The 13957-nt window shown below is 41.0% G+C and overlaps 1 protein-coding gene across 1 annotated transcript in view; it reads right to left on the reverse strand.

The window, feature by feature from the left end:
• LOC124606774 overlaps window positions 1-13957 on the reverse strand; it is a 243173-nt gene that overhangs the window by 180995 nt on the left and 48221 nt on the right. The window contains exon 3 of the mRNA XM_047138830.1: window positions 8779-9063. Coding sequence (XP_046994786.1) covers window positions 8779-9063 — 285 coding nt within the window. The remainder of the gene's footprint in view (window positions 1-8778; window positions 9064-13957) is intronic.

Genomic DNA, 13957 nt, shown 5'->3' on the forward strand with positions numbered 1-13957 from the left:
ACCACCATGATGGCAGACAGTGGTGCTCAACAGAGTAGCCACTATGATTGCATTAAAACTAACTGCTTGTGGCATCGTAGTGCCCGTTCCATTCAGTACCACCATCTAACATCATGGTGGTAGGTCTGAAGATGGTCTAAAACAGACCAAAACTGGTAACATCATAAAAAAGAAGTTTCTTGTGATTGTGACTGTTCATGTTCATTTTTAAGTAATAAAAAAAATTGCTGTTCTCCAACAGAAATGTTCTAAAAAATTATATGTATATCTGCTTTATTGATTATGCCAATGCCTTTGACTGTGTTGATCACAAAAAATTATGGGAAGTACTAAGAAATATTGGAGTACCAGATCAGCTCATTTATCTCATATAGAGTTTACACTCTGACCAAGAAGCAACAGTGAGAGTTATGTATGGAACAACTAAATGGATCAAGATTCAGAAAGGGCTATGACAAGGCTGGACTTCATCACCTTACTTATTCAATCTGTATGCAGAGCACATAATGAGGAATGGCAGGATAGATGAAGAAGAAACTGAAATTAAAGTTCCTTGGATAAATATAAACAACCTTAGATATGAAGATGATATGTACTCTTGGCAGTAAGTGAAGAAGAGTGAAGAAGAAAGAAAGGTGAAAGAAGAAAGTGGAAAAGCTTGTCTTAGGATGAATGTTAAGAAAACAAAAATTATGGCAACTACACTTATCATTTCAAAGCATATAGGAGGAGAAACAATGGAGATAGTGTCTACATTCAGTTATCTATGTTCTCAGATTTTTGCTGATGATGACTGCTTCATAGAGAGCCAATGTCAAACACTGACATGGTTTTAAAGAGTAGAGATATAACTTTAGCAACAAAGATCTGTATGGTAAGGGCTACGGTCTCTCCAGTTGTGATGTATGGATGTGAGACCATAAGGAAAACAAATGGTGAAGAATAGTTTCCTTTGAATTGTAATGTTGAAGGAATCTTCTTAGGGTCCCATTGACTACAAAAGAGAAGGAATAGCTCAATATTGGAGCAAATAAATCCAGAGTAACCAGAGTACTCCCTGGAAGGTCTGATACTAAAATGAAATCTGATCTACTTCAGACACATCACGCGAAAACATTTTTTACTTGAAAAAACCCTTATGCTGAGGAAGATCAGAGGCATTTGAAGAAGAGGCCATCAGAGGATGAGATGAATCAATAACATCACAGAAGTAATGTGATCCAACCTGGAAAGCGTAAGGGACAATGTGCAGGACAGAAGAAACTGGCATGCTATGGTTCACGGGGTCACAGAGAGTTGGAACAAACTAAATGAATAGAGAGAGAGAGGGTGAGGGTTTGATAGGGAGGGGTGGAGGTAGTTAGTTCAGAGCAGAAGGCTTTTACTTAGCTATAGGTAGTCCCATGTACGAATGAGACAGGAGTAACTAGGGATGCTTCCTTGGATGGTGCTGGGAATGTTGTTCAAATTGTTAAAAAGTAAAATTTCTATTGCAGCAATAGCATCAGGAAGTTGTGGTCACAGAGTAAAGGGATTTTGTGAAAGGAGAACAGACTTTCAATGATGGATTGAGCTTGGATTGTATGATTAGGAGGACCAGAATAGTGAGGGCGAAGCACTGATGGAATTGGATAAGGTGAAGGTTCTGCAGAAGGATGGATAAGAGCCTGAGGTGATAATTTTAATGATAAGGCCGTTAGTTGTGATACAGTGTGTCAGACAAGGTTTCAGAAAGAGAATGTGTGATTGGGGTCTGCCAGGGCAAAGGACAGTTTTTGGAATTTGTGAAGGTAGAATGAGGAGGGGTTCATGGCTGGGCGGTTGGGAGACAAAAGGAATGACTGAAAAAGTAGTGAAAAAGGCTGAAAATAAGAAATAAAACCTTATGGTCAAGGTGCTTCAAAGTACAGAGAGCTATGTAGGAAGTTAGAATCAAGGTCAGAAAAGGTTTTAAAGAAGCAGGAAATGGTGGGTTCTCTCATAAATAAATCAGTTCAATCACAAATTTACACATGCAATAGTAAGAAACATGCACAATCGTACAATGAGATCATAAATAAATATGTGTGATCGGCTAACAGTCAAGTTGGGCAACACAAGTCAGCAGAGAAGAATATGCTAAAAACAGCTCTGGAGTTGTAGTATGTAATTGTTTGGTGTGGTGGGCTGTAACAACAGGGGGCATCCAGATTGTGCAATAGAGCATGACAGTGAGTGTTTTGAAGGCAGATACTTTAGAAACAAGAAACTATAAATATGGAATAAAGAATGGACAATGGGTTGTAGGTAACTAAAGAGAGCTAGTAACAAAAGTAAAAGGGTATTGGAAGGTAGAGAAATGAATTGGCAATGTATAAGAGCAATGGAAATTCTTGGATGCAGCAATACATGAAATACAAGAAAGGCAACCACTCTCCTATAGTGGAATGACACATGGAGTACAGAGACATGTAACAGGAAATAGCATTCAAACTAGCTTTCAGAGAGACAGACAGAGAGACAGAGAGAGAGAGAGAGAGAGAGAGAGAGAGCCTGTACAGGGGAAGACCTACAGGAAGAGTGGTGGGATAAGACAGTACATGATCTTGATGGGGAAGGAGTGTTGTGAACAGAACAGAGAGAAAAAACGGTAAAGGTGAAACAGTGGGAACAGGTTAGCAGAGGTTTAGCCAGAACTATTCCCATTGATGTAAGTGAGAGAAACATACTGGAAGGCAGTAACCAAATAACCTGCATTGTCATTTGTGTTGTGGTGTGCCACGTATTTGACAATTGGATGGTCAACTTTTCAATTTGTCACAGTTTGGCAGTAGACAGTTACTTATCATGCCTACATCAAATGCTGTACAATAAATGTATCACAACTGATATATGAGATAGCTATTTCTACATGTGCCCTGCCTTTTAATGGACGGGAAATGCCTGTGACTGGACTGAGTGCCTATCGAGCCATCTGAGAGGCATGACATTTCCAAAGTCTGGACTTATGGCAAGGGCAACATTAGCCGTTTCCTTCATAAAATTAACTCTTACTCCCAAGTCTACCTCACCTGGTCCTCCTCAACTCACTGAGCCACCTTCTAGATGTTCATCCCAACGTCTCAGATAGCTGCATGAACACATCTGTCCACATCAGGTATCAGGTTCAACAACCTACCAATTCCATGTCAAAAAGTCTCTTCCTTACAGCTCACCACCCTGGTTTATGCATATGCAGTGGAAAGCAGAAGTTGTCAAATTATACCAATAACCTTACCAGAGCTTTTTCTGACATGAAATATCCTATCCAGGTCATCCATAAAAAGATCTCCCATGTCATCTGCTCCTCTGACACCAGTAAAGCTGTTAACCACTCACTGACCAGCCTCCTCTGATCATTCAGTATCATTCTGCCCTTTAAAATATCAACCACACCTCCACCATGACACTAACTACCTCTGATTGTGCTCTGAGATGAGGAATACCCTACGCAAAATCCTACCATGTCACACAAAGTAGTGTACTGCACCCCATTTAATATACAGATTATCCTTGCCCAGCCTTCTTCCAATTCTACTCCCCAACCTACACCCCATGGGTCATTCCCCTGTGGTCTGCCCATGTGCAAACCCTGTCCCATACACCAACCACCACATCTTGCAACAGCCCATTCATCAGTATTTCTTACCCAGTAAAAGGCAGGGTCACACAGGAAAGTAGCCATGTTAGATATCAGCTATGGTGCAGTTACTGTACAGCATTGTATGTGGACTTCACAAGTAAGGAACTGTATTCACATGAATGGCTACCTCCAAACTGTGGCTAACCAAAAACTTGACCATACACTTATTGAGTGTGCTGCACACGTGATAAATGATTTAAACAGCTGCTTCACTATGTATGCCATTTGGATACTTCCTTCCAGCACAATTTCTCTGACCTACACTGATGGTAACTGTTGTCCAGCATATCCTGCATTCTCACAATCCCCCTGTCCTTACCTGTTCCCACTGGCTCTCTATTTCTTTTTCCTTTCTCTGTTCTGTCCACACCACTCCTTCCCCATCCAGATCATGCACTGCTTTCTCCCACCACTTGACCCCCCCCCCCCCCCCCCCAAAGTGAGCGCTTTCTCTCTCTCTCTCTCTCTCTCTCTCTCTCTCTCTCTCTCTCTCTCTCCCACATCTCTCACCCTCACAAACTCCCTTCCCCATCTCTCTTCCTCCTTTTCCACTCCCCTCTCTCACATCCCTTTTGCCCTTTTTATCTATACCTTTCTCTGATTTTACCCCTACCACCTTCCTCTGTCCCCTCCCTCATCATATACCTCTTTCAGCTCTGCCCTCTGTACTCCTTCTGTTCTGTGAGGACATGGTGTCATTTGACTGAACACCTACTTCTTCCCCACTATCCCCTTTACTGCACTTCCCCATTCCCCTCCCCATCAGCTCAGGCAACTACTTTCAATAATTGAGTATTAATAATCAGTCACTATGTGGCCACAGAGAGTGCATTTGTGTGTCTGTGCAGTTGTGGTATCATTCCCTATCAATATCACACTAAGCCAGTCCACATACAGAAGTTGGTAGCAATCATGTGATTGCACTGCCAGCCTGCAACCAGTTATGAGACACACCCTCCTCAGCCTACACAGCTAGCATCACCATAGAGCTGACTTAAAGGCTGGTGCACGTTGCACCACTCAGCTCAGTTGAGATCGGTCTGTTTAGTCTGACTGATGTACCCTGACACTCAGCCTCTGTTATTGTTACAGATATATGGACTTGGCCTGGATCAAAGACTTGCACTGTTTACTGATATGGATTTTACTACTGGAGCACAGGTGAAATAAAAGAACTTTATCAGACACTATGTGTGTCTTATTATTTTACTCTCTGCCATAGAACTTACCAACTCCTTGGCATGCACCAGTGGGATTACCAAATACTTTTGCTACAAAAAGAGTAAGAACTCTGAAGCTATCGTGAATGGCATTTCCTGTTATGTGTCTCTGTGTTTTAGGCATCAATCTGCTAAAGGTGAATCCCTGCCTTTTCCTTACTTTATGTAATGCTCAATCCAGAAATTTCCATTATTGCTATTTAATATAATGTTTCTTTTTCAAGGATTTTATAACCGGTAAAATTTTAAATTGTTGTATCCTCCTAAATGATCATTGAAGATATGTCATTCAAGAATAATGGAGATACTTGATAACTAGCCGTTGAAGCAATATCATACAGGCTTAATGGACTTATGGCCATCGCAATACATGTGCACACCAAATAAGGATGACAGCCAAAACAACAAATATGTATATCACATATAAAAGAAAACAACCAGTACCATAGCAAATATGTATTAAGTTTGAATCATACATGCAGTATGAAAAATGTAATATATACCCATGTCCAAAGAAAGACCAAATTTGTTTCATAAGATGTTATACATAGAAAACAGGAAATATGGCTTCTGTGAGTGGTGAGGACCAACTGTGAGAGATGGTAATAGGGATATAGGATGGGCACTGTAGTGGGGAGAATCTGCCGGAGAATGTGATCGAGTTTCAACTACTGCATGTCATGGCCTGAAATGAGGAATATCCTCCCCATTCCACCAACAGTGATATTAACCAACCACCCAGTCTACACTATATATATTCAACCCCTGCTCCTAGCCCCTTGCTCCAGGCTCATACCCCAGTAGAGATCAAGATTCAAGGCCTGTCTTATACAGTGTCCCATCACCACCCACTACAGTCCTGTCATAAACATTTCCTACCTATCAAACCAATGCCACCCCTGAAAGCAGCCAGGTCATCATGTGCCCTTCCTACTTAACTTCAACTTCTGTGCAATATACTGCATAGGCATAACCAGTAACAATCTTATCTCTCAAAAAATTGCAACACCAAGTAGGAGTTGTACGACCTAAATGAAAGTTGGCAGGCACATTTCTACATCTGAAAGACAATGTCCATTCATGCCAGATTATCAACATCTCACTGAGTTTGAACAAGGTAATGTAATAGGACTATGAGAAGCTGCAATATTACAGTAAGACATGGAATGTAGGCTTGTATGTGATTTCTGGTAGTGGTAGTCACGGGAAGACCCAGCTCCAAGCGGTCACGAGACGCTACCAAGAGGAAAGACCACCACGTTCAGCTTAGGGCTCTGGCACATTTTATTCATCTGCAGCAGCAATCTGAGCAGCATTTGGGGCCACAATGTCACAACAAGGTTTTAGAAATCAATATAATTTTTATTTTGGGTGAAGTCACAGTAATGGTAAACTTTTTGAATGATATTGTCACCATTTTATTGTCATAATTTTTATTTTATTGTTATACAATCCAGATTTTGGCCTTAGGTCGCTTTCAAGTACAAAAAATTATTTCTATGTCAAAAGACATCAGACGGGTATGAAATACAAGTCCTTGTTGTGTGGCACATATCTGTTTATCGGTTAGAAGTTTCATATAACAGGAGCACTATAGGGTTCAGAAATGAAATTCTGCAAGATATTTAGGTGTTTTACAGATATTTTCACTTTTCCTAATGACAGATATGGCCCATATGACCAAGTACACTTTTTCAACAAAGTCTTGTATGTCATACTTCAAGGACACCTCCAAACCAGATGCCCTGTAGCATGCATTTCACTGACTGCAAGCCACTGCCATTTGTAACCTCATTTGTGTTAAGTGATTCCTTGTAGGAGGGCAGGGTTGTGGCCTTTCCTGATGAAAACTGGTTCTGTCTTGGTGCCTGATGAAAACTGGTTCTGTCGCAGTGCCAGTGATTGCTGTGTGTTGGTTAGAAGGAGGCTGCTTGAGGGCCTGCAACCAACCAGTCTGTGTGCTACACATGTTGGATCTACACTTGGAGTTATGGCCTGGGATACAATTTCATATGACAGCAGGATCACTCTCATGGTTTTCCCATGGACCATGACAACAAATTTGTATATCAATCTTGTGATTCAATCTGTTGTGTTGCCATTCATGAACAGCATTTCAAGGGGTGTTTTTGAATAGAATAATTCTCATCCACATACTGCTGTTGCAGCCCAACATGCTCTGCAGAGGGTCAATATGTTGGCTGGACCTGCTCGATTAGCAGATCTGTCTCCACATATGGGACAGAATTCAATGATAACACCAGAGCCATCCACAGCCAGCATTAACCTTCCCCATATTGGCTGACAAAGTGCAACAGGCATGGAGCTCCAATCCACAAACTGACATCCAGCACCTGTAAAACACAATGCATGCACGCTTGCATGCTCGAGTTCAAAATTCTGGTGGTTACACCAATTATTAATGCACCAGAATTTCACATTTACATTAACCTGTGATTTTGCAGTCTTAAACACTTAAATATATTACCTAGACAAATGTATTCCTGAAATATCATTACTCTGCATTGATTATTTTTTGTGTTGCAATTTTCTCTGTCAATGTATATGGCCACTTTGAAACTGAGGCCAAGCATCACCTCAATGAGTGCTTCATGGCCTGCCATTTGGATTGTTCCCACCAACACCAACTTTTCTGAACTGGATAGGTAGGAACTCTCCCTATAAAATACCTATCATTCTTGTATCTCCTCTGGCTTCAACCTTGGATAGCCCCAGTCCTCTAAATGCTTCTATCCACTTTCCTGTTCCCACTCCCATGTCACACATGCATCCTCTCTCCTAGTATACCTCCACAGCCTTTTCCCCTTTGCTGCTTCTCTCCTCCTTATTTTCCTCCCCACCAGTACAGATTTCTGATGCAACAGAAATCTCCCCCACTTCCTCTCCTGATACTCATCCTCCTCCCCACACTATACCTCCTTTGTATCCCCACTAGCCGTCTCAGTTAGAATAACTGCTCACTGCATTCATAAGAGTTTGAATGCCCAGGGGTTACAGTGACTATGTATGTGTAAGTTGTACATGTACAAAGGAATGTGTTTGCTTTCTGGTACAATGAAAGTCTTTGCCTGATAGCTTAATAATATCCTACAGTCTTCTTTTAAATGTGCCCGTGTGACGCGCAATGCTGCCTCTATGTGGTGACTAGCAACTATCAGTATTCTTCAGTCACTCAGTTATGACTGTGTTTATCACATAATATTTTGAATTTACTAAAATCATGTATTTGTGATGATCACCTGCAATGCAATAAAACTAACTAACTACATACTAAGCATTCTTCTACTAAATTTTGTACAAACACCTTAAGACTTAACAATTTTAGAAAATAAAGCTAGTATTTGTATAAATCAAAATGTAAACATTTGTACAACACTACTCATCAAACATGAAAATAAAAGGAGTGTTTTGTATATTGATGTTATACATAATCTCCATTACAGTCAAAACAATGAAAAAATACCCCCCCAGTTGAAATACATATACTGTGATTACCTAGAGATATATGTTAAATGCAAAGTTTGTGCTTAAAAATCATTGGATTTGTCAAAGGAAGTGCTAAAATAAACATATGAAGTAGAATATTGAAAAATAGTTTTTTATGTAAACTGTAATAATGGCAGGCATTAACAACACACAATATAAGAAATCTACACCACATTTGAATGATATTCTTGAAATTCATAATTTCTATATTTCATTGATACAGAAATAAAGTATGTTTTTGAATTACTTATTTAAAGAGCGATATGCTCAAAACACATTACAGAAATGAAGAGTGCTACTTATGTTTGCTGTGACCCAAATACAATCACAATTAGACATTCTGACTCAGTGGAAAGTATTGCTCTGTAATAAATATATATTGCTGCTTACCTGAAAGTGTAACATTTAGAGAATAGCTGAGTTCTTCAGTCAGTCCTTCAATTCCAAGCTGATAGGTCCACTGACCTGTGTAAGCCTTTGCATGTCTACCAATGTAAATTGAGCATCCATTATAATGAAAGTCACCAGTAAGGTGATCACCTGGTGCATGTGTTATACAGTAAACAGCTGTCTCATTCGGAACACCATCTGGCACCAGGTTAATTACTCTCCCACTAAAGCTGCCATCTGAATCCAAGTATAGATGCACCTCTTGATCATGTAGGTCTGGATACTCTACAAATATTTGGAAGTGATAATCATAAGTCCCTTTGCAGAACTACTTCTAATATAAAACCTGAAAGTTTACTCACAATGCATCTTATCCAAATGAAAAATATGTACAGGCTACTTTGAAAACCACTATCCTACAAAATTAACTGTTCTCTATAAATTAAATACTCCTGTAACCTGCATTACAAAGGGTTTAAAAATGTCATGAAGAACTAAGGGAAGGCTTAATTAACATCAAGGAAACTGATAAAGGCAAATTCACTTAAAAACTTCACTGTGAACTTCAAAGTAGGATATCAAAACATCAAAATGAATGTATTGTCAACAAAAATAAGCTCCTTCAGAAACATAGGAACCTTCTGGAGTGTAGTAAAAATGAGACATAAAAATGAATCAGGTATATGATGTAATTTCTGTTAAAGTAAAAAGTCAACTGATCAAAGATGAACAAAGAACTAGTGAAGCATCCAAAACCTGCATATATTTTGTAAGTGGCAAAATTAATAATGTCTGATAAAAGTATTCAAACAGAGCACTTCATTGGTCATGTAATGTATTTTACAAAAACTCTGAGTCCTTTATAAAAATTAAAATTAATTATGAATTCAGCCCAGTATTAAATGTCTGTGTTTATGTGGGAGATTCTTGAAGCCCAGTATTAATTAAATAAAGACAAGTATGAAATTAATCATCACAATAAATGTATCAATTTTAATTATGGCATATCAAAACTACTCCGAGAGGAAAGAAAATGTGTTTTAAGATGAAGGAGGCAAGGAAAGAAAATGTAAGATGATTAATTATGCAAAACGTTTTGGACAGTAATGAAAGTAATTGTGACGAATTTGAAAACAATGACAGATTATGAGTTGACTCTTGAGAAACTATAAATATAGACATGGCAGAAGCCACAAGGTCTTGCCCAGTCTTTAGCTTTTTTTATGACTGAACTGATTCATTTGAGGCTGTATGATTTTTCATTTTGTGTATTCAAGTATAAATTGCATGAAAAGAGGCTTGTAACTTTTGTTTAGTACATCTTGGATCAACTCTACATACTATAAAAGGTAAGTATTTCTGTTTTGCTCAGTTGGCAAATATCAGACTGCTGTTAAAAAATTTTGTAGCATGTAATAAAGGTACATTATCCCTGTGCCAGCATAGCCAATCTAGCTCTTGCTTTCCCCTTCAGTTCCTCACTTTTATGATTCTTACAGGCCAACTGCATACAAGTTGTGTTTAATCTTGAATGCACAATGTTTTCTTTAGTCATCATGAACTAAAACCACCTTGTGATGGAGTCAAAAATGTGCATTCTTTAATTGTTGTTGGGAAGCCTACCAAATACTTCCCCCAAAAATGCATTTTGCACCAGCTGTTAATCACCATTTTAATTGGTAAGATTACCAAAAATGCTCAAGATAAGACACTTTTGATTCCATCACGTGGTGAATTTGCACATGATATAAAGAAAATATTTTGGATTCAAGAGTGAACACAAATTAAAACATATATATTTCTATACAGCTGTCATGGAAGAATTCTAAAGGTGAGGAACTGAAATGACATGAAAGAGGTACATTTGTCCTACTGATGCTCAGAAATAAATGGGTAATGTACTTCCTTCATCAATCTGAAGAATAGCCACCTTATGGGAAGACTCTCTTGTTACTGGATCTAACATTATTTCTTGATCAAAGAGGCTTGTCCTTCAGGGGAAATTCAAATAATGGAAATTTCCTTGTCAAATTAGAGCTCTTCAATCATTATGATACACTTCTTGCAAAACAGTTTAGGAAGATCAGAGATATACATGAAGCTGAAAAACATTTACAAGTGCATTATCTGTCAAGTGATACTCAGAATGAATTTATTTCTGGCACTACTGATCATGTCAGGAGTGCCATCTTGGAAAAAGAGAGGAAATGAGAAGCATTATTCAATTATTGTTGGTACAACTTTTGATTCCATTCTAGTCATATTGAGCAGATACCATTCATCATGCATTGTATTTACTTTGTGGGGACAACAGTAGTAGTAACACCTTGGACCAGAGAAAACATTTGGCTGGGTGTAATATTTGGGTCAACTCCAAAGAAGTTTGGTTTAGAACCTTGTACTGTGTGGATCTCTTGCATGTTTGCTTGTAAGTCAAACATATCAATGTCTTGTCTCTGTTGTTGGTCAATCCCTGCACCATATAGGAAAAATATCACACTGGTTATCCGTGACTATTGTGACAACTGCATAATGCAAAGGGGAGATCTTTCGATCCATATGATGATGATATGCAGTAACAATGCAGACATCTTGCATTTGTTGCATTACATCACCAGCCCCTCAAGAATATACCTCACGGATTAATGTGAGAGATATGCATCATCAGTGCAATAACTTTCAACCAGTGCTCAAACACAAAAAATTTGAATACAGATGTTGCTTTTTAAAGCAGCACATGCTCCGGCACACTATACCACCATCAAAAGATCTACTGTTGGACTTTGTACAAGATTTGGCACCAAGAGCATCAGTTTATGATTCAGTAGAACAGGTCAGACAAAACATGAACAATAAAATGACTTCTTTACCATTCACATCATCTGTAGTTCAAACACTATTAGGAAATGTGACCACCATGTATAGTGGATACAACAGGCCCTGTAGTACCCAGATGTGATTTACTGCATTGACAAGCACATTGAGAGTGCTCCATGATACTTTGTCAGTGTCATTGTTTTGCATGACAGCATCAGAGCAACCACAACTAGGCCACACTTCAGTTCAGACACTTTGCACAGGACCCAAGCTACTATCATTCTGGCTGGAACAATTGACATCTATAGACTGTGGTGTGCCACAGCTACATCAGCACCAGTTATGGATAGTGCCATTTTGCCATGTGTGGCATAGTTTAACCATGGAAGCACATGACCAGTTTACAAACTTTGCTATTGCAGAAAAATTTCCACTCTTGGCCCTAAAGCCAATGCCCTTTCAGACATCAGATAAACCCCTCCATTTCCACATTACAACAACTGCACTGTTTCTGTGTCTGTCAGACATGGTTTATATGCCCTCGACTGCAACTGCTGCCACTTGCCACTGTAAGTGGTTTTTGCAAATTGATACTGAACATATGTTGGTTGGTTGGTTTTTTTGGGGGAAGAGACCAAACAGCGAGGTCATCGGTCTCATCGGATTAGGGAAGGACAGGGAAGGAAGTCGGCCGTGCCCTTTCAGAGGAACCATCCCAGCATTTGCCTGGAGCAATTTAGGGAAATCACGGAAAACCTAAATCAGGATGGCCGGACGCGGGATTGAACCGTCGTCCTCTCGAATGCGAGTCCAGTGTGCTAACCACTGCGCCACCTCGCTCGGTCTGAACATATGTGGTGGTCACATTAATGTGATGGGACTGTGTATGTTTAAGGCTTAATAAGAAATTACATTTATTCTGTATTTCAGTCTGATAAGAGTTTTCCATGTGCTCCAATGTTCACCTAACTCTGATACTTTCAAAAACATGAAATCTCGTTTAAAATACACTCCTGGAAATTGAAATAAGAACACCGTGAATTCATTGTCCCAGGAAGGGGAAACTTTATTGACACATTCCTGGGGTCAGATACATCACATGATCACACTGACAGACCCACAGGCACATAGACACAGGCAACAGAGCATGCACAATGTCGGCACTAGTACAGTGTATATCCACCTTTCGCAGCAATGCAGGCTGCTATTCTCCCATGGAGACGATCGTAGAGATGCTGGATGTAGTCCTGTGGAACGGCTTGCCATGCCATTTCCACCTGGCGCCTCAGTTGGACCAGCGTTCGTGCTGGACGTGCAGACCGCGTGAGACGACGCTTCATCCAGTCCCAAACATGCTCAATGGGGGACAGATCCGGAGATCTTGCTGGCCAGGGTAGTTGACTTACACCTTCTAGAGCACGTTGGGTGGCACGGGATACATGCGGACGTGCATTGTCCTGTTGGAACAGCAAGTTCCCTTGCCGGTCTAGGAATGGTAGAACGATGGGTTCGATGACGGTTTGGATGTACCGTGCACTATTCAGTGTCCCCTCGACGATCACCAGTGGTGTACAGCCAGTGTAGGAGATCGCTCCCCACACCATGATGCCGGGTGTTGGCCCTGTGTGCCTCGGTCGTATGCAGTCCTGATTGTGGCGCTCACCTGCACGGCGCCAAACACGCATACGACCATCATTGGCACCAAGGCAGAAGCGACTCTCATCGCTGAAGACGACACGTCTCCATTCGTCCCTCCATTCACGCCTGTCGCGACACCACTGGAGGCGGGCTGCACGATGTTGGGGCGTGAGCGGAAGACGGCCTAACGGTGTGCGGGAGCGTAGCCCAGCTTCATGGAGACGGTTGCGAATGGTCCTCGCCGATACCCCAGGAGCAACAGTGTCCCTAATTTGCTGGGAAGTGGCGGTGCAGTCCCCTACGGCACTGCGTAGGATCCTACGGTCTTGGCGTGCATCCGTGCGTCGCTGCGGTCCGGTCCCAGGTCGACGGGCACGTGCACCTTCCGCCGACCACTGGCAACAACATCGATGTACTGTGGAGACCTCACGCCCCACGTGCTGAGCAATTCGGCGGTACGTCCACCCGGCCTCCCGCATGCCCACTATATGCCCTCGCTCAAAGTCCGTCAATTGCACATACGGTTCACGTCCACGCTGTCGCGGCATGCTACCAGTGTTAAAGACTGCGATGGAGCTCCGTATGCCACAGCAAACTGGCTGACACTGACGGCGGCGGTTCACAAATGCTGCGCAGCTAGCGCCATTCGACGGCCAACACCGCGGTTCCTGGTGTGTCCGCTGTGCCGTGCGTGTGATCATTGCTTGTACAGCCCTCTCGCAGT

Source organism: Schistocerca americana, chromosome 3 (assembly GCF_021461395.2).
Source record: "Schistocerca americana isolate TAMUIC-IGC-003095 chromosome 3, iqSchAmer2.1, whole genome shotgun sequence".
In the NCBI taxonomy this organism is placed as follows: Eukaryota; Metazoa; Arthropoda; class Insecta; order Orthoptera; family Acrididae; genus Schistocerca; species Schistocerca americana.